The sequence below is a fragment of the Protomyctophum bolini genome (genome assembly GCF_963924005.1).
Source record: "Protomyctophum bolini genome assembly, chromosome: 3".
NCBI classification, from domain to species: domain Eukaryota; kingdom Metazoa; phylum Chordata; class Actinopteri; order Myctophiformes; family Myctophidae; genus Protomyctophum; species Protomyctophum bolini.
The window spans coordinates 4125164-4146385 of NC_137864.1; the positions used below are offsets into that span (position 1 = coordinate 4125164).

The 21222-nt window shown below is 44.2% G+C and overlaps 1 protein-coding gene across 1 annotated transcript; it reads right to left on the reverse strand.

Moving 5' to 3' along the window:
• Positions 1 to 600: 600 nt before the first annotated feature.
• LOC308313441 (venom factor-like) lies at positions 601 to 19826 on the reverse strand (the record flags this gene model as incomplete). Its single annotated transcript, XM_080760539.1, has 22 exons — positions 601 to 886; positions 1348 to 1492; positions 2494 to 2574; positions 2673 to 2750; positions 3238 to 3327; positions 4482 to 4587; positions 5591 to 5680; positions 5817 to 5904; positions 6347 to 6398; positions 7078 to 7168; positions 7377 to 7436; positions 8147 to 8302; positions 9652 to 9815; positions 11789 to 11927; positions 12307 to 12423; positions 13225 to 13384; positions 14697 to 14772; positions 15317 to 15520; positions 15770 to 15853; positions 16217 to 16283; positions 16727 to 16936; positions 19671 to 19826. The coding sequence occupies 22 exons, from the start codon at positions 19824 to 19826 to the stop codon at positions 742 to 744; spliced, it is 2559 nt and encodes an 852-aa protein (XP_080616665.1). The 3' UTR covers positions 601 to 741.
• Positions 19827 to 21222: the final 1396 nt, after the last annotated feature.

Consider the following 21222-nt stretch of genomic DNA (forward strand, 5'->3'; position numbering starts at 1 on the left):
TCTTATAAACTTCCCCAATAAGAACAAAACTACTTCACAAGACCAATGTTGGTGTGACTAAATGGATTTGCTGGAGGGGGGGGAAAAGCATAGATTAGCAACTACAATGAAACTTTGAGCAGTTGCCTTTTTTTAGTCTCAAGCCAAAGAAAGGGCCAAATGCAAGAATTAATTGATTGCATATCATTATACAAATGTTACACAAATGGAACTGCATGAATAAAGTTGTATTACATACTTTATTGTCATTCTTATCGGTTGACCGTACCCTGAGATTTCATTTTTCGACCGCAGTCAAGGTCATGGATTTCACAATGTCCCACATCGCCATCCCCTGAGATGTATCCCATGATGAAACTTGAATGATTTGAAGATTCAGAGTGCTTTGGTTTCATTGGAACACTAGCCGTCATTGTGACTGAATGCGATAGTAGTTATTTCCAATTAATATTAAACTACAAACCCTGATAATTTAAACAAAGGCTCATCTTTTATGACACCACACAGGTGCACTCCTTTAGTCATTAGGGCAAAAAATAACAGCTTAATATTTCACAGTGTGTGATAAAAAACAAAAACGTACGCTTTTCAAGACACCATTATGGAAGACTAAAATCCAGAAAGAAACTGAATTATAGGCCCACATAGACAGAGACTGGTGTCTAGAAAGAGAGCTATAGGACAACATGATCCACATACACAGTGACTGACATGTCTGGCGAGTGCAGACATGATTGTCGTCTATGTCCCGCAGCCTGTGGTCGACAGCGCCTCCGCAGCCTCTTGCAGGGCGGTGCATTTGGCCTGGAGGCCGTGGTCGCCGGAGCACTCCGCGGTTAAAGGCCAGCGCTCAACCCAGGTGTTCTTCCCCAGCATGTAATTCAACCTGACAAGAGTGAAAGCGCGAGTAAGTGTTAAGTGTGTGTGTGTGTGTGTGTGTGCGCGTGCAACATGCGTGAGTTCGTTCATGTGTGCGTGTGTAAATGGTAAATGAACGGTGCGTTTCACATGGCACCTTTATCCAAGGCGCTTTACATAGATTGGGTGAATGTTCACCCATTCACACACACATTCATATATACACCAATGGCGGAGGAAACCATGGAAGGCCGCCGCCCCTACCTTCTCATCGGGAGCAATTAGGAGCGTCTTGCTCAAGGACATTTCGCTCTCTGGGGGGAGCCCAGGATCGAACTGGGAGCCTAATTCCGTTTGCCAAGTGACCCCTGAGCCACTGCCACCGTGTGTGTAATAATTTATTTTGACATTTGTCACTGAGAAATAAACAATTTCTGTCAAGCAACGTTTCCTCCTCCAAAGTAAACCAGGGTTCAACATCCTTCTCACCTGCTGCTGGTGTCTATGTTCCACAAGTCCTCCTTGGGGCCTATGATGAGATACCGGGAGCCCTCCTGTAGACTCAGGCCTTCCCTGCAGGCTCCGTTAGACATGAAGACTCTTCTGTGGCCCGCCTCCACCCCGGCCTCCTCACCTGGAAGGGAGAGGTTAGGGAGAGAGTATAAGTCTCACGTGGCCAGACTGTTGACTCTTTTGCCATTTTGCAAATGCCATTTACAGCCTGGAGAACGCAAGCTCTTTCCATGAGTAAAGCGAGAAAGCGGATGTGACGCACATCCCCTTCACTTGGTGCAGCGGCAAAACACGTCCTACTCAAAGCAAAACAGCGTTGAAGCTAAGGTGGCTAGATTGTTTTCTGCATTATTTCTTATTCCACTAGTTTTGTCGGTGTTGATTCGATGATAGTTTTCTGTGCTAAACTATATCCGCGCACAGATAACATGAATCTCCCGCTCGTAATAATAACTGAATTGCATTTTTATCGCGCTTTTCTATGCACTACGTGTCTACTCAAGGCGCTTTTACAACAGTTCATTCATTCATACATTGGGAGGTGAAGCGGCGGACAGTCGACGCCAGCGTCCTCACTTCCCCACATTCACACACCGATGGTGGCGAGCTCACACACCGACCGACTCATTGGAGGCAATGTGGGGTTCAGTGTCTTGCCCAAGGACACTTCAATGTGGGGTTCAGTGTCTTGCCCAAGGACACTTCGACATGTGGACAGGAGGAGGAGCCGGGATTCGAACCGCCGACCCACGGATCGTTGGACGACCTGCTCTACCTCCTGAGCCACAGTCGCCCTTCCAAGAGTTACTTGGCTCTTGCAGAACTGGTTCCAGAATCCTAAATACGTAGCATTCTGGCGATTGTGCGATAGTTGTCTGGCTAGACGCGAGACTATAGCATAGGGAATAGAGAGAGCAGATAGGAAGCAGACAGACTGTGGAATGAGATGAAAATAAAGCACAGGGGTCTTCAACCAGTTGCTTAATGAGGACATGATATGGGGAAGACCTGAGGGATTATTCCAAAAATCTTTAGTAACTGCAATCTCGGTCTTACGTTAGGTAAACCTGACAGAGGTTGTGTGTGCGTGTGTGTGTGTGTGTGTGTGTGTGGCAGACTTACCCAACTTGATCAACCAAGTGATCTCCATTTCATATTTGTCGTAGTAACTCTGGTTGACGCTCAGCACTTTGACCTGATAGACTATAGAAGATTACCAGATATTAAAGACAGTACTCGTCAAGAAACTCTATGGCGGCGTGTGTGTGTGTGTGTGTGTGTGTGTGTGCGTGCCAACGTACCATGGTGTAAGGTCTTGCAGGCGAATGCTTGTATGGTTTCAGAAGTGAAGGTTTTGCTGTTGAGGACACAGCAGTCACCTATAGAAGCACAAGAACAAAATGCTCAGACAAACATCAGCAACATGCACACATGCAAAATGAAATGTTTATTGACAACTACAGTTGTCCAATACATCGTTGATTCTCCAAATGGGGTCCTTGAGAAGGAGGTCTGTAACTCTGAGTGTGTAAAAAATAATCAAATGGACCCAGCTTACAGGTTCCATTTGTACACGCTCAGAGTTAAAGTAACACTGAGCCACTTTTACAATATAAATTAGATCGGGGTTCCAATTTGTTTCTTAATCAAACCACTGCGATAAATGAGACCGAATCAAAGCCTTAACCCATTTTGAACGGGAACCCCTTTTGGTGGTACATTATGTTATAATTTAGCTATTGGAAAAATAGCAGATCTACAAGCTCATATAGCGTGGCACTCGACTTGTAGGTCTGCTATTTTTGAAAAAAATAGTTAAAATGTGCCTCAAATATTTCCGAAAATTGTTATTAATTTGAGCCAAACCCTGTGTGCAGCGGCAGACGTTGTCCCTGCAGATCTGAGAGAGGTCGTCCCGGTCCTCCCTGGGGTTGTACACGCGGCTGCAGCGGTGGTCTGAGGAGGACAGCAGGACAGTAGGGGGCAACGTTGAGATCCGAGACCAGAGTCTCTACAAATATCTTCTAATTCGTGTTGGTGCTCAAACCGTTTTCATGTTAAGGACTCTCAGAATTATCTGTATAGCCTATTTGGTCAGACCTGTTTTTTCTTTTGACCCAGGTCACACAAAAAAAAAGGTTACATTTTTATCTGGATAATGTCAAATAATTAGTAACAAGTGTAAATGTAACTATAATAATACAGTTTGAATTTGAATGTACAAAGTCTATTTTACAAGCTCCTGGATTCGTTTTTTGTTCGTTGTTGTTTATGCCGTTTGCTTTGATTGAATAATTGATTCAAAACTATGATTTGATTTGGGTGTGTGAAATAAAGTGTCAGTGTTGATTATCGTGTATTAATCAAATTATAGTTAACAAATATAACTACACTAAAAAGGATAAAGATGAAGGGAAAATAAGACCTTTTTATAGCACAATAATGTTTCAATAAGTTTACACATACAAACAAATGACACAATAATCAACACAAACACTTTATTGTAGAACACACCCAAATCAAGTCATAACATTACGGAGTGCATGTTCAATCAATTATACCGTCAAAGCAAACGGCATAAACATAATATTAGTAATATAATAATATTAGTTTGCCTCTTCTACAAAAATACAATATAGTTCTCGTGTATCATAATACCGTACTACTTGTATTATTTCCCACCACGGAGTATGTAACCTCGCATCAAACTATCCAGCATAGCTACTGTACATCTAAATACTACTACATCTACTGTATATCCAACCTCGGAGGACAGTCGGGGACGGTCTGGTTGTTCCCCCAGAATAGGGATGTTAACCCATTCTGGGCGGGCACCCATTTTGGTGATTTTTGAAAAATAGCAGATCTACAAGCTCATAGCGCGCCACCGAGTGGCGCGCTACGAGCTTGTAGGTCTGCTATTTTTGAAAAATCGAAGAACGACTGACATTTTTTTAATCTGATCTCAGGTCAGAATGGGTTCATCAGACCAGTGTGTGTCCAGTGGAAACCTCGTATGAATCTGATCTCAGGTCAGAATAGGGATGTTAAGGTTCCAGACAAGTTGGTTGATAAACAATATTATCTGCGTATTTTTGAATGGAACTCACCCGGATTATAGTACTCATAGGCGGTGACCGAGGAGGGCTGGAGGAGGCCGACCTTGAAGTTCTGCTGCAGCCTGAAGGTCAGGATCTCTGGCTCCCTGTGAGACACCTGAGAGAGTACAGTACAGTGTACAGTACTGTAGGTCAGGGGGTTCTCCATACTTTTTTTTTGGGGGCCGGGGACCCCCCGGGAAATGCTTTGGCAATGTCTCGGGACCCCCGCCCTGCCCCGTCCCCCTCCCGACCCCCCAATATAAATGTAGTGCTACAATAACCTTAATAATAGAGACAATACACCATGAATAAACACTGAAACCAGGGAAGGTGTATGCGTGTACTATATGTAAACTCTTCATTTCCACTTTCCAGCCATTCAGTTGCAAACAAATAAGAATAATTTGGCGACCCCCCCGAGGGGTCGCGACCCACGAGTTGAAATGAGAACCCCTGCCGTAGGTGACGGAACACTAATTTTGTTCCTACAGGGAAACTCTTTATACTATCCATTTTCTGTTGCTATGGTTGCCGTTTGATGTTATCTATGCTGCTGCATTGTCAGAATAGACAAAAATAAGTTGGACTCTTATGTACCTGTCTACACAAGATGAGACAATAAAGTACAACCTTGAACCTTGCACAAGTAGGACACCTGAGAGTAGGTTATGGAACAAGTAGCATGCAGAGTACGTGGAGAAATTGTTACTGAGACGATCTCCATTTTGGAAATATACTCGAGACCATGGGGAGGGTCGGGGCAAACTACATTTACACTACATTTTGCCCTCTGGGATCAACAAGGTAACCTAATAAATGTGCATTTAATTAACATATGCACACCCAAATGTTGATGTAAGCCCTGTTTGATTAGAGAGTCATAATGTTCCATATTGGGATGTGCAGGCTGCATATGTCAATATGATGCATGTATAAAATAAAAACAACATGGACTTTTATTTCCGAGTGCACCCCTCCATGGTTGTTGAACAGTACAGCAAAATACAGCCCTATGTGTCATCATTTTGTGTGGCGGAAATAGCCGATCTACAAGCTCATTGTGAAGTGTTGCAATGTGAAGTGTTGTGAGCTTGTAGATCTGCCATCTCCTTTATTACCTTGAAGAGGTGAATGATGAGGGAGCCTCTGTCACTCAGGTTGTCCACAACCTGGAAGTTACTGATGTAGCGATCCACTGAGTTGGTCAGCTGAGAGAGAGCACACACGCACACACACACACACACACACACACACACACACACACATAATGTGTACACCATAAGCCACCTAGTGTCTACCATTACAGACATAAGAGGCAGTAGTAGTGTGTTCTTTTTCTTTTACCATCTCCAGGTCAGAGTTCTCCGGAGTGAATCCAGTAGGGAGACTGACATCCAGGACCACCATTCTGACATCTCTTGGCGCCAACGCTCTGTGGCGGAGGAACACACACACCGTCAAAAGGACCTTCAGCAGCAGGTGTTAAAAACGAAAACTTTTCATTGTGAGGAGAACAGGTGAAAATATGACAAAACAGCAGAGAGTAGAGAGCTTGGACTGGTCCAGAGCGAGCTCTAAATGTACAGAATGCACTGGGAAATGTTTATGTCCGATTTTCACAACAGAATATAGGATTCATGTTAAATTTGGGTAAAGTTCTCCTTTAAAGCGGATTGCAAGTTCCCCTGAGCAAGATGCTAAACTTGAAACTATTCCAATTCAACTTTTCTAATTGCCAACAGTAGAAAACAGTAGATGTGGCGTTAACTGTGTGACTGTACAGAAACATATGCATTAATGTATGTTTCTTCCTTTCTAAAAGATGGCGTAACCGTAACGTGTACAAAAACAAAACACACAGAAGAACTATTCACCTCACACGGATGGTGATCTCGTACGATTTCACCACATCTGCAGGACGTCTCTCTATAAAGATGGGATAAAAACAGCGAAACAAATTGCTTCATCGTCCAAGGTAAGGAAACCTAATTCTTCTGGCAACTTGAGTGCACATTCCCGTGTACATTGTATAATGTTCAGTGTTAAAAAAGCTGCAATAAATAACCTTTTCGTCCTATCCGAGATGCAAACGCCGGCATTTGCTAAAAAGCTAATACAGATTAATTATACATTTCTCAAAGCAGAGCAGTGTAGGCCAACTACAACCACCCGCCGTTGTGTTAGTTATATAACATTGAATTAACATACTCTACCATACAAATTGGTCAAAATAAAGTTGTATTCTCTAACATAAGTTGAGGATTGCAGCTTTTGGTGTTTTAAACATTATGGTATAAGTTAGCTATTGAAAAATAGCAGATCTACAAGCTCGTAGCGCGCCACAAAATGTGGCACAAATCTGTGAATATATTATTTCAGAGCGAACGTTTTTAACTCAAATCTTTGCTTCTGGAGGGTCCCTGGAACAACATATTTTCCGATGGGGGTCGGCGGCCATTTACATATAATTTTATTAATTGACATGAAAATGTTTGAGAACCACTGACACATAGAGAAACATGGGGTTTTTCAGATAACTGTCGGGATATAGAAGACATTCATTGTAGAATCGCTCCCAGGTCAAAATGGGTTAAAGGTTTCTTACGACTGGATTCTTCAATGGCAACACTCAGTTCAAAGTTTGCACAGGTGCTATTCTCGTCCACGTCGTGCACCTGGTTGTAGTAGGTCACCACCTGTTACCAATTACCGGCATGTTGTCAGGGAAGATAACCAATCAGTATAATCATCATGAACAAGATGTATAGATGCACAGAATCACTGAAATGATTCTGCAGTTCCATAGATGGAGTTGGAATTGTCTTTTTCTAGTGACTATATAATAAAATTTATATAATCACAATCTATGCCAAACCTGGAATAATAATTAAAAAAAGCTCATACCTCAAGTATTCCCTGTCCAATTCCTCGAGCCTCTATCTCAAGGTTTTCGCCAAGAGGCACCTATAAGTAAGAACAAGGACAAGAGGAGAACATAGATTTAAAAGGTATATTCAGTGATTTCACTTAATTCAAACATCACTTCTTTTTTGGTTTTGTTGTGATAATCCTCCCTACTATAGAAGTGTGCCGACCATATAACGAGTTCCACCCTGTCCTCAGTTAACCCCTGGGGTTAATTGAGGACTAGGACTAGGTGGCAAAGCCTTCATCCAATCAGGATAGAGAGGGGCCTTTCCCGCCAATCATAATCGAGTGGGAGCGGGCCTTGGTGTGTGTGCTGTTGGCCTGTCGTGTGTCACCCCACTGTAGTGCGTGCATGTGCACATCTTGTTACCGAGGCGGACCGGTGGGTCCAAATCACTGAATGCTCCTTTAAAGCACTGTTGTTCTTCCAATAGAAAACTCAGATGAAGGAAATGTTGTTCAGACATTTCAATCAACCACTGTCAGAATCCTTGCCTCTGTTCATCCATCGTAAGTCGCTCCAAATACAAGCACCCATTTTGACCTGAGATCAGATTCTAAAAATGTCTTCTACATCCGGACAGTTTTCTGAAAAAGCCATGTTTCTATGTCAGTCGTTCTTGGATTTTTCAAAAATAGCAGACCTACAAGCTCGTATGAGCTTGTAGGTCCGCTATTTTCCAATAGCTAAAGCATAACTTTCTTTGGAACACAATATTCTTTCATGTGGAACACCATGCAGTTACCTTGGAGGAACGCGCCACGTACAACGTGTGTGCATCAAAGGCATAGGTCACCTCCCTGCGTCCGGGGACCCGGACGTCCACCAACAGGCTGGTCTCCTCCTGAGACGCCTTGTTGGCCGAGTACTCTGAGAGGGCCTGGAGAACCACCATGGTGGACTGAGGGGACGGGGGACAGGGGGACAGGGAGGCAAGAGAGACAAAAATAGATAGGCATGTCACATACTGCAGGGGGTTCTCAACGTTTTTGCTCCTATCACTCCCCAGGCCATCTTTGAACAAGCAGCGTTGAGACAAGCTCGGAATAATATTGTATCAGACCCCTTTGCATGTGTTGTACCGTCCCGAGAGTACGAGCTATAATGCCATCCGGTAGGAGGTACAGTATAGAACTCCACGGTGTGTGTATAATAGATTTAAACACTCCTTTGTTCCCCTGTCAATCAAAATGCTCAATGAGAGATTGCCGAATGCACTTTACTGACTCAAGAGATTCAGGGATTGCCAAAAGCACTTTTTTGACTATGTGTGCAATATCTTTTGTTTTGTGAATGTTGGGAGTTTCATGGTGTTTTTTCCTTTTCGTTATGTGAACGTGTCTGTTATTTGTATGCAGCTGTGACTCCGTCTCCACGACAAATTTCTTCCAAGCTTTTTAAATCTTAAAAACAAACAAAAAAAATGCAAAATCTATATAAAAAATATTTAAAAAAAAATGTATTTAAAAAATACTAAAACGGTCTGTAACAAGCAAAAAAAAAAACAGCAAGTTTTATTGAAACTGTTCTTTTGAAACTGTGTTGCCTTATTGTAAACTTGCTTGCTGTGGTGGTGGTTATTCATGTTCATATTTATTGTTATATTGTCATGTCACTTATTGGTGTTAGTGAATCACCTGCCCATGCAGTCGTCATCAGTCACGTGATGTGACGACTGGGTTTAAAAGGGAGTTGTCACATATACTGCCGATTATCACCTGATGAAGGCCGTTCACGGCCGAAACGTTGTGTCATATTTATGGTGTTTTGAATAAAAAGCAAACACCTTGGAGCAAACCTGTGTGCGGACTCTCCTCTCTTCACTGTACTTACCTTAGTCCAGCACCAGACAGGAACTGGATGTGCGCTAGACATAAAGACAACCTTGAACCTTGAAATGCTTTGGCAATGTCTCGGGAATTTCTATTTTCCAGCCATTCAGTTGAAAAAAAAAATGTTTTTTTAATTTATTTTTTGAAAATAATTTGGGGACCCACAAGCTCGTAGCTATGAGCTTGTAGATCTACTATTTTTAAATAGCTAAAGCATAACATAATGCTAACACCAAAAGGGGGTTCCCGCCACAAAATGGGTTTGACTGCGATTGTCTGCGCAAGGTGCTCTACAAAATAAACTTGACTTACTCACTACACGTAACTTACTCACTAAAAGTCTCAAGTCGGAAATTCGACCTTGCGTTCTCTTGTTCTCTCCATTCTAGTGTGCGGTGGTGCCGGGTGACGTATATACCTGCGTGGGACCGAAGCTTCCTCCCAGGCCACGGTTCTCGTTGAGCCAGTTGAAGGCCGCGGCTGCCTCTTCCATGTGGCCGCTCTTGACCAGAGCCAGCAGGGCATACCCCGTGGCCTCCAGCGTGAACCAGCGGCTCTCACTGTCGGGCCAGTGGCTGTGGTCTGGAGCACAGAGAGAGGGAGGGGAGACATGAGGAGCAAGGCGGTAAGATGTGGGTGTCTGTCCGTACCAGGGGGGGGGGGGCAGTCAAACAGATATTTCGTGAAGCCACTAAGGAAATCAGGACTTCCTGAAAGTGCCAATGAGGTTCTCCAAGCTACGTATAGCACAGCTATCAAATAACTGCAGGGCATCTCAAACATGCCAGCCCTAATAAGGTTGAGGTTCTACTTTCCATTATGTTTCACTGGTCTCATGACACATGGTTCACTGCCACACTCTATGTTGTCCGTTACTCTGGACTGGCAACGGTTGTCAAGGACAAGGCAGGAAAAGTGGGGATCTTGGATAATTACAGACCTAATTGCTCTAGCCAGCGTATTTTCCAAGGTCCTCGAAAAGATTGTATTAGATAGATTAAGTTTATTTTTATTTTTAATACCACTGACAATCAGTTTGGGCTTAAGGCTATAAACATGGTACTGACTGACTGACCTAGGCATCTATGCTCTAAAATAAGTGGTTGATAAATATAGAAGCCAGAATTCCTCTGTTATAGTTGGTTTTGGCCGTTCTTACAGCATGCTGGCATGCTAACCAGCATGCAGGTTTAGATGGGGAAGTGCATGGGGTTTCGGCTCCTTTTGCTGTAACGGGGTCTGGTAAGGGGGATTACTCTCGCCAGCCCCCCATTTAATCTTTTATCTTTTCAGCTAAATACAGTAACTACAGTAACTCCCCGTTGAATCATCTAATGTACGCCGATGACTTTTGCAATACTTTCTCCCGGTAGTGCTGGCTTTCAACAGCTGCTAATTAGTATATGCTCTGAATTAGGGGTATAGCGTTTGATATCAAACGCCAAAAAGAGCGTACTAATGATCTGCAGGACGAGAGGGGATAAAGACCTCTCCTTTCCTCCTCAGCTCAGTGGCCTTGTGGTTAGAGTGTCCGCCCTGAGACTGGGAGGCCGGGGTTCGATCCCCGGCCGGGTCATACCAAAGACTCTAAATAATGGGACCCAGTGCCTCCCTGCTTGACACTCAGCATCAAGGGTTGGATTGGGGGTGGGAAGTGAGGACGCTGGCGTCGACTGTTCGCCGCTTCACCTCCCAATGTATGAATGAATGAACCATTGTAAAGCGCTTTGAGCACTTGGAAAAGCGCTAAAAAAATGCAATTCATTATTATTATTATTTAATTCCATTTATCTGAACGGCATCCATCTGCAGTAAAGCTAAGTATCTGATAACTGACCAACTGTCTGATGATAAGGATCTGTATAGGCAGTGCCATATACTACTATGTGCTCAAGCAAACATGCTGGGGAGGACATTTCACTCGTGTACACTTGAGGTAAAAGTAAATCTCTTCAGAGCATGCTGCAACTTAAGTTCACGAAAGCGAGCATTGTATAAACTGCAGGTTGCTTATAATGGTTGCATTGCGTACTGTATATTGTTGAAAGAACCAAGGTGGAGGAGTGCAAGTGAGTTATTCTGTAGTGTGGGAGTATACACTTTTCATGCCTTACCGAGAAACTTGATGCACGAATTTGTGTCGGCTCAATGAGTCTCTTAACTGTATAATGATGCAGCTGTGTTGTAACCCCAGCTTCGGTACCATTAGGTAACGGTAACCGTTTATTGTAAAACTCATGTTTTTATGGGTTAGGGGTGTTTCTTCTGTATGTATGTCTGTTTTTTGGAACAAATAAATGAAGATACTAAGATACATCCGACGTTTGTATAGCCGCTCCAAAAACTGCAATGGCTACATATTATGCTGTGTAGCTTTGCATCTTTGTATCTTTTGCATCTGCCCCGTGTGAACGCAGCACAACAGACTATTTCCACATTCTTGCAGTATTGATACGTTCACTTATTAAGTAAAATATATGTATAGTACTTTTTCCAAAACTGTGTGACTGTGCATGCGCGTGCGTGCGTGAGTGCGTGAGTGCGTGCGTGCATACCAGTAGACGCATATCTCAGGGGCACAACGTCTAGCTGTGTAAACATAGACAGGGCGTAGGATGCGATGGCCACACTGTAAGGTCTCGTCAGCGAGGGGAGTTTTCTCTGCAGGTACTCGACGGTCTTCAGGGTGGATTCCTATAGAACCGTATAGAATCATCATCATCATAATTACAGAATAGCATATTGGTATAGGTTTCTACAGACAAGACATGGTTGCTTTGTAGAGAGTTGTTTGTGACAAGCCATGATTCAAGCTTCGATAGCCCTCCTTCCACACATAATATATGCATAATATACCGGTATACATATTTCGTCGCTTTAAACCACCTAACTCAACCTATTAACTCCATTGGACCCTCAAACTGTCCACTATAGAGCAGCTACTCTACTCCTACTCCACCCCCTCATTGACAGTAAGTCATTGACAATATATAAAGTCACAACACATGCATAAATGCATTCATACATGAATCTGTGCGTTTCACGTGGCCAACAGTGCGTCAGCCTTCAGTACCTCCACGTTTACAGCAGGGTCTCGGCTGCACTGGATGCCGGCCTCCTTGGCCTCTGCCAGCGCTATGAGGACGAAGGCCGTCAGAGTGGTCTCTGCCTCTGTGCCTCGAAGACCGCCCTGCGGGAAACACGCACACACCGGACAGACGGGTCTTCACAATGGGCTCCGTCATATAGAGCATTAAAAGGATAGAAGCTCCGCCACCCTCCGCTATTCATGTCAGTGGAAGTTGCTCAGTGGCGTTTTGAAGCACTATACTTCCTTCCGCCTTTTTGGGAGCATTTCCGCATTTGGGCGCCAAACTTTGGTGCCCAAATGCGGACGTGACAACCGAGCAGCTCAATGTTAAAGCCCAGCTGCACGGGGGTTTCCTCGTCATGAATCCACGGGGTCCGCCGTCCGCAGTCCCTCCTCTTACCGCTAGGGCCCCGCGCTTCAACGTTGGAAAGCCTCACTGCGGCCCCTTGGGCTCTATGCATATAAACACGCCATTTTGGAAAGAGCTTGGGCCCCTTCCCCATACTTCCTTCACAGGTGTTACCGATGATACTAATGAAGGCTCTGTTCCGTTCTGGTCAAGCAGAGTCGGGGTGCTGCTATACTGTGCGTGTTGGCTCACTGGGAACACTCTGCTACGCCAGTGGGTCTCAAAGAGTCCTTGAGTGGGTTCCAAAATGGCCCGTATACGGGTGCGTTTGGGCGACGACTTGTGTATGGTATTTGGCTACAATTTGGGGATCTGACGTGTGTGTGTGTGTGTGTGTGTGTGGGGGGTGTGTGTGTGTGTGTGTGTGTGTGTGTGTGTGTGTGTGTGTGTGTGTGTGTGTGTGTGTGTGTGTGTGTGTGGTGTGTGTGTGGTGTGTGTGTGTGTGTGTGTGTGTGTGTGTGGTGTGTGTGTGCGCGTCAGGCGTCTCTCACGATCATGGTGGTGCTGTAGACTGGGTTGTCCTCCTTGAAACTCCCCCCAGGCTGCCGTTTGTGTTTGAGCAGGTAGAGCAGAGCGTCGCACACCTGCCGCTCGTCCACACCGATGACGGAATAAGCCATGGAGAACACCTTCACCACGTAGGCAGTGATCCTGAAGCCGTCGGAAAGGGAATTCATGCTTTCATTATTCCATCCATGATTCACTTTACACAGTATTCATGTCATATACCGTCCATAATTGGTTATTTGCTCATTTATATATCAAGAGGGATATATCAACAGATTTAAAAAGTAGCTCTATCGATCTGGTATGTAAGAAAGACGAGTGAAAGAAGAGATACCGACAGGGATGCGACTGATTTTAAAAGTAGCACTAACAATCTGTTATGTAAGAAAGGTGTGCGTTTTGTGTATAGTACATGAAGTTGAAGTTTCCCTTTTAAAATAAACTACTGTACTGTACTGTATGTCAATAAGACCTATACTTCATTGTACGAGAAATAGCAGATACAGCCCATAGAGTACTGTAGACTCGCAACACATTGCAGAGTGAAGTGTTCGAAGCTTGCAGATCTGCTATTTTTGAAGAATGTGAACAAAATCAACCCAATTCTTTAGAATTCTAAAACGTTTTGACATTTTTCAAAGGTTTTCGAGGAATAGGGACACCACAGGGTTATTGCATTCAATCATGTCTACTGCATTTCACCTAAAATAACCTCTAAGGGGCCATGAACCAGTCGGTGTCCACAGAAAGTGTTTTTTTTTTTTACCTCCCAGCACCTTTCTGCCATGCACTTCTATATGATGTGGAGGTACTAATTAGTAGAACTCTTCTTCCCTGCTCCGCACCTTGCGTTTCAGCGCTTTCGGTGTCCAGCTTCAACTTAGGGTGACCAGATGTCCCTCTTTGCGTGGGACAGTCCCTCATTTCCAATACTCTTTAGCTGTCCCACAAATTGAGACCCTGTCCCACATCGTGACTGTCATTCACAAAAGAATGCCCTGGCTAATAGTTGGCTTAATGTTGTAAAGCTCTCTCATTCTCTCTTTTCCTGTTTTTAAGCCCGTTAAAATAATGAGAAATATCCCCTATAGCCCAGGGGTTCTCGTCTCAACGTTTTTTGGCTGGGGACCCCGGGGAAATGCTTTGGCCATAAGTCTCGCGACCCCCACCACGCCCCCCCCCCTCCCCCCAAAAGTAAAAAAAAAAAACGTTTGGAGAGGATCGCCACTCATCAGTGTAACGTTCCTGTTGGAAGTGTTGGACACCCACAGGTGGCAAAAGATTTATGGGAGGCGCCATGAACTCTGTGCATCTGGACATGATATGCAAAGCGCACCAACTACTCAAAAACAAACGTATACAGAGGTACTAGAATCAGAGCTCCAACTCCACGGTCCTTGATGAGCATTAGCGGGATTACCTACAATGTAAATGCAATGTAATGTCGTGACATTACCATGTACTGGCGCCTTGCTTCTGGTACGGAGGGTAAGAGCCATCGCTTTTACGGTACGCCAGTTGCTTCTCATAGCCTGGGGATGAAGACAGCGTGGATATTAATTTGTCTGAACAAAAATAACCCAATTCTAGAGCAGGGGTCTTCAATGTTTTTTTTTTAGGCCAAGGAAGGACCCCTTAGCTGAGAGGCAGATGAAGCAAGGACTCGATCCCCATTATAGTGTAAAATTGTGTTGCATATTAAACCTTTTCATAGATCTCAGATGGCTTCATTGACTATCAGTGATATGTGAATTCATGTTTGTTTCTTTCTTTCAGACATTTAACCACTGAAACCATCGATATTTAGTAATCTTCAACCGTTCTGTACTCGATCTGCTCTTTTTTTCCCCCTCTACACCCAAAAAAATAGACGACCTATACAAGCACACAACGTGTGTACTTGTAGATTGGCTATATCTTCGGCAAATGTTCCCCTCGGAAAACAGGGATCCTATAGGGTTGCAGTGGTCCAAAAGAAAATCCATATCACACAAAGACTTGGCCCGTATAGTAACTGTAACTCCGATCCACCCATTGGTTGATCCATCTTCCTCCATTCCATTCCATCCCCCTCACCTCTCCGGATGTATCGGAGGGCCTCGTCCCGGCGCTCCGGCCCGACGACGCCCCAGTCGTCGGTCCGGTCCAGATAGAGGGTGGCGATTAGGGGCAGGGTGATGGTGGCCAGGTTCTGCTCCACACAGCCCCCGGGCATCCGGATCAACCGGCCCAGAGAGTCCTCGCTGATGGAGTTGTCAATGCTGTCGGCCAGCACGTTGCCTGGGAGAGGGGAGGGGAGGGGAGGGGAGAGGAGAGGAGAGGAGAGGAGAGGAGAGGAGAGGAGAGGGGGAGCAATGAGTGATAAATAACATCTCAGAAGGATAAGAGGAGAGGAGAGGAGAGGAGAGGAGAGGAGAGGAGAGGAGAGGAGAGGAGAGGAGTGATAAATAACACCTCAGAAGGATAAGAGGAGAGGAGAGGAGAGGAGAGGAGAGGAGAGGAGAGGAGAGGAGAGGAATGTTTACCAACCTCTGATACTCATGAACGTCTCGGGTTTAGAGTTGGGCACAACTGAATGCAGCCTCACCTTGTCAACACGAACCACTTGCTTACCTACATAAAAACACAGGGATGAAAGACACCGGTTTATGGAATTGTATCATTGTGGGAATGGAAATGTTCTGGTAAGTTGCCCTCTGGAAGTTATTTAAGCCCGAAAGGCTTGACGTCTTTGTATTCATCTAAATATCACATCTGTGTATAGTGTACTAATAAGGAGTATTATATTATTTATCATTTAGAGGGTTTTAGTCAATACACGGTCAAATACTAACTTTAACATGTATACGTTGTAAGGTTTGTAACTATGGGACCATTGGGTTACATTTGTAGAGTCTCATTGTTAAATGAACACTCTTTTAACAGCAAAGACATGCCTCTGACAAGAGAACAGCACGCCATGTACAATCTGCTTACCAAGCAACCCTAGAGCAGACGGGTTCAACACGAAGCTCCGAACTTCAGTCTTTTGAACTCCCTCCACCTGAGGCCAAAACAAATAAAAGTTTTTATCATTGCACTGAATATAATAAGACTGTGTTAGTTTAAGACACCCTTCCTCCTCTCATGGTCGAAGTCCAAAGCCGTTTTGTTTTTGTTCCCCTCGGCAATAATGTAAATACTTTCGTTTCTTGGTTGTTGTTTTTTTTTTGTCTTTGTCTTTTTCTGCCCACTCTTTTCTTCTTTTTCTCCTTCTAGAATGTACACTCTGAAGCGATGTTGCCCCTGTTAAGTGTTGACTTGAACAACATATTTTGAGACGGAGGGTCGGTGGCCAAATGCATAATTTTGAGGGTTCTTGACATGAAAAAGAGTTGCCGACACATGTAGCAACACACGTTTTTCAGAAAAACGGTTATAGGATTCAGAAGACTTTTTTTGTACAGACTCGGCCTGCGGCTCTTAAAATGGCCGACAGTGACTCACCACCACGTGCAGGACTTTCCTCACGCGGTCTCCTCCCATCATGCCACTGACCAGCACCATCACGTCCACGGGAAGCTTCCCCACCGCGTGCGGCACGACGGTGTACGGCACCACCAACGACGAGCGGGGCGCCACGTCCACCTCCTGCGCGTACTGCTCGCTGAAGGCGAGGCTGCACATGCCTTCCGTCTTCATCAGCACCACCCTCACCTGTTTACAATTTACAATTTAGGCATTTAGCAGACGCTCTTGATCCAGAGCGACTTACATTTAAGCAAAAACAAAATCATGGCAATACATCACATACCGGTATATAAAAAAGTAGTTATCATGAATCATGTATAAACCAAGAACGTAACAGTGGAGTATCTATGTCAACTATACATTATGTACTATACTATATTATACAATATACATGTGTATTATAAAGTGCTATGACTAGATGAAATGCAATTCTAGTGCCGTCCACGTAACGAGCTATAAGTCTGTCTAAAATACTATCCAAGTCTACATAAAGTGCATATCTAAGGGGCTAGGCTATAGGGCACGTGCTACGGGCCATGGTGGAGTCTGAAGAGGTGGGTTTTCAGACTACGGGCGGAAGATTGGGAGTGAGGCTGCAGTTCTGACTGTGATGGGAAGTGCAGTCCATAGTTTTGGAGCCAGAAGGGAGAAGAGTTTGGGACGTGTGGAGCGTTGTCCCGGCGTTTTTAGTGAAGGTACAGACAAACAAACAAACCGACAGACAAACAAACAAACACCAGCCGACACCATGCTCATGATTCGTGTCATGATGCACCCGCTGGTGTAAAGTAACATTTACTGAAGTTATGTATAGTTTTTTGGATCTTTTATTAATTTTCAGTACTTTGACTTATACTCCAGTAACTCCACTACATTACAGTATACTTTGACTTAACCCATTTAGGCCCGAGCAAAGATTTGAGTTAAAAACGTTCGCTCTGAAAGAATATATATTCAAACATTTTCCACCACATTTTCATGATTTCTAAAAAAAAAAACAATTTCTTTTCAATAGCTAAATCATAACAATGTTTAAAACTCCCAAAATGGGTTTTAAACTCCACTACATCTCAGATATTGTATAGGTATTACTCCACTATAATAATTTGAAAACTTTAGTTACCAGTTACTTTGTACATTTTGATTATTATTACAAAACGTGGCTACATTAACCACTTCAGTCAGCAATACATTTAGGCCATTTGAAAATAATGCTCAGTCATATATACTTCCCTCCCTGGTTCTCCACGCGAGGTCCCGGGGGAACCAGCTAAATTACTGATTATATAATGTTGTTATGACGTTATTATCATCATGTTGTTATTGTGTTTGGAACCCCGTTTCAGGGCGGACACTCGGACCACAAGGCCACTGTCTCGGGGCGGAGGAATCAAACCTATAATCTGGACATGGAGCCAGTTCATTCAGATTTGAGCACAATCCTATAGGGAAGCTGAAGGAGGACAGAGTGTGTGTGCTACAGTATAGGTTGTGAAGGAGGACAGAGTGTGTGTGCTACAGTATAGGTTTTGAAGGAGGACAGAGTGTGTGTGTGCTACAGTATAGGTTTTGAAGGAGGACAGAGTGTGTGTGCTACAGTATAGGTTTTGAAGGAGGACAGAGTGTGTGTGCTACAGTATAGGTTTTGAAGGAGGACAGAGTGTGTGTGCTACAGTATAGGTTTTGAAGGAGGACAGAGTGTGTGTGCTACAGTATAGGTTTTGAAGGAGGACAGAGTGTGTGTGCTACAGTATAGGTTTTGAAGGAGGACAGAGTGTGTGTGCTACAGTATAGGTTTTGAAGGAGGACAGAGTGTGTGTGCTACAGTATAGGTTTTGAAGGAGGACAGAGTGTGTGTGCTACAGTATAGGTTTTGAAGGAGGACAGAGTGTGTGTGCTACAGTATAGGTTTTGAAGGAGGACAGAGTGTGTGTGCTACAGTATAGGTTGTGAAGGAGGACAGAGTGTGTGTGCTACAGTATAGGTTTTGAAGGAGGACAGAGTGTGTGTGCTACAGTATAGGTTTTGAAGGAGGACAGAGTGTGTGTGCTACAGTATAGGTTTTGAAGGAGGACAGAGTGTGTGTGCTACAGTATAGGTTTTGAAGGAGGACAGAGTGTGTGTGCTACAGTATAGGTTTTGAAGGAGGACAGAGTGTGTGTGCTACAGTATAGGTTGTGAAGGAGGACAGAGTGTGTGTGCTACAGTATAGGTTTTGAAGGAGGACAGAGTGTGTGTGCTACAGTATAGGTTGTGAAGGAGGACAGAGTGTGTGTGCTACAGTATAGGTTTTGAAGGAGGACAGAGTGTGTGTGCTACAGTATAGGTTTTGAAGGAGGACAGAGTGTGTGTGCTACAGTATAGGTTGTGAAGGAGGACAGAGTGTGTGTGCTACAGTATAGGTTTTGAAGGAGGACAGAGTGTGTGTGCTACAGTATAGGTTTTGAAGGAGGACAGAGTGTGTGTGCTACAGTATAGGTTTTGAAGGAGGACAGAGTGTGTGTGCTACAGTATAGGTTTTGAAGGAGGACAGAGTGTGTGTGCTACAGTATAGGTTTTGAAGGAGGACAGAGTGTGTGTGCTACAGTATAGGTTTTGAAGGAGGACAGAGTGTGTGTGCTACAGTATAGGTTTTGAAGGAGGACAGAGTGTGTGTGCTACAGTATAGGTTTTGAAGGAGGACAGAGTGTGTGTGCTACAGTATAGGTTTTGAAGGAGGACAGAGTGTGTGTGCTACAGTATAGGTTTTGAAGGAGGACAGAGTGTGTGTGCTACAGTATAGGTTTTGAAGGAGGACAGAGTGTGTGTGCTACAGTATAGGTTTTGAAGGAGGACAGAGTGTGTGTGCTACAGTATAGGTTTTGAAGGAGGACAGAGTGTGTGTGCTTAGGCTACAGTATAGGTTTCAAAGTGGTCTTACGTGCAGGGCCCTGTCGACGTAGTTGTGGAGCACAGCCTTGATCTCGATTTGCTCATTCCTCGCCACTGAATACGGAAGCTTCAGGTCCACAAATAGAGGCTTAAATGTTTTCACGTTGTAAGGCTCGGCCACGCAGAATCCTACAGAATGAGACATGGATCAGCATGCTGTGTGCTGATTGATTGAGGAATTTATTAACAGATTGAAGAATTACAGTACATTTCAAGCACAACTCAATACAAAACTGTTAACTGTGGACGACACCATGAAGTATTACACTTGTTTACAATAGGGCCCACCATGTTCAATTCAGCATAACAATTAGAGACGAATATACTCTTCTATATAGTCAAAAACAGTCGTCTATATACAGTCTAGCAGCGTCTATATACAGTCTAGCAGCGTCTATATACAGTCTAGCACCGTCTATATACAGTCTAGCACCGTCTATATACAGTCTAGCGGCGTCTATATACAGTCTAGCGGCGTCTATATACAGTCTAGCGGCGTCTATATACAGTCTAGCACCGTCTATATACAGTCTAGCGGCGTCTATATACAGTCTAGCACCGTCTATATACAGTCTAGCGGCGTCTATATACAGTCTAGCGGCGTCTATATACAGTCTAGCGGCGTCTATATACAGTCTAGCAGCGTCTATATACAGTCTAGCAGCGTCTATATACAGTCTAGCAGCGTCTATATACAGTCTAGCACCGTCTATATACAGTCTAGCGGCGTCTATATACAGTCTAGCAACAGTCTAGCGGCGTCTATATACAGTCTAGCGGCGTCTATATACAGTCTAGCGGCGTCTATATACAGTCTAGCGGCGTCTATATACAGTCTAGCGGCGTCTATATACAGTCTAGCGGCGTCTATATACAGTCTAGCGGCGTCTATATACAGTCTAGCACCGTCTATATACAGTCTAGCACCGTCTATATACAGTCTAGCGGCGTCTATATACAGTCTAGCGGCGTCTATATACAGTCTAGCGGCGTCTATATACAGTCTAGCGGCGTCTATATACAGTCTAGCACCGTCTATATACAGTCTAGCACCGTCTATATACAGTCTAGCGGCGTCTATATACAGTCTAGCGGCGTCTATATACAGTCTAGCGGCGTCTATATACAGTCTAGCGGCGTCTATATACAGTCTAGCGGCGTCTATATACAGTCTAGCGGCGTCTATATACAGTCTAGCGGCGTCTATATACAGTCTAGCGGCGTCTATATACAGTCTAGCGGCGTCTATATACAGTCTAGCGGCGTCTATATACAGTCTAGCGGCGTCTATATACAGTCTAGCACCGTCTATATACAGTCTAGCGGCGTCTATATACAGTCTAGCAGCGTCTATATACAGTCTAGCGGCGTCTATATACAGTCTAGCGGCGTCTATATACAGTCTAGCGCCGTCTATATACAGTCTAGCGGCGTCTATATACAGTCTAGCGGCGTCTATATACAGTCTAGCACCGTCTATATACAGTCTAGCACCGTCTATATACAGTCTAGCGGCGTCTATATACAGTCTAGCGGCGTCT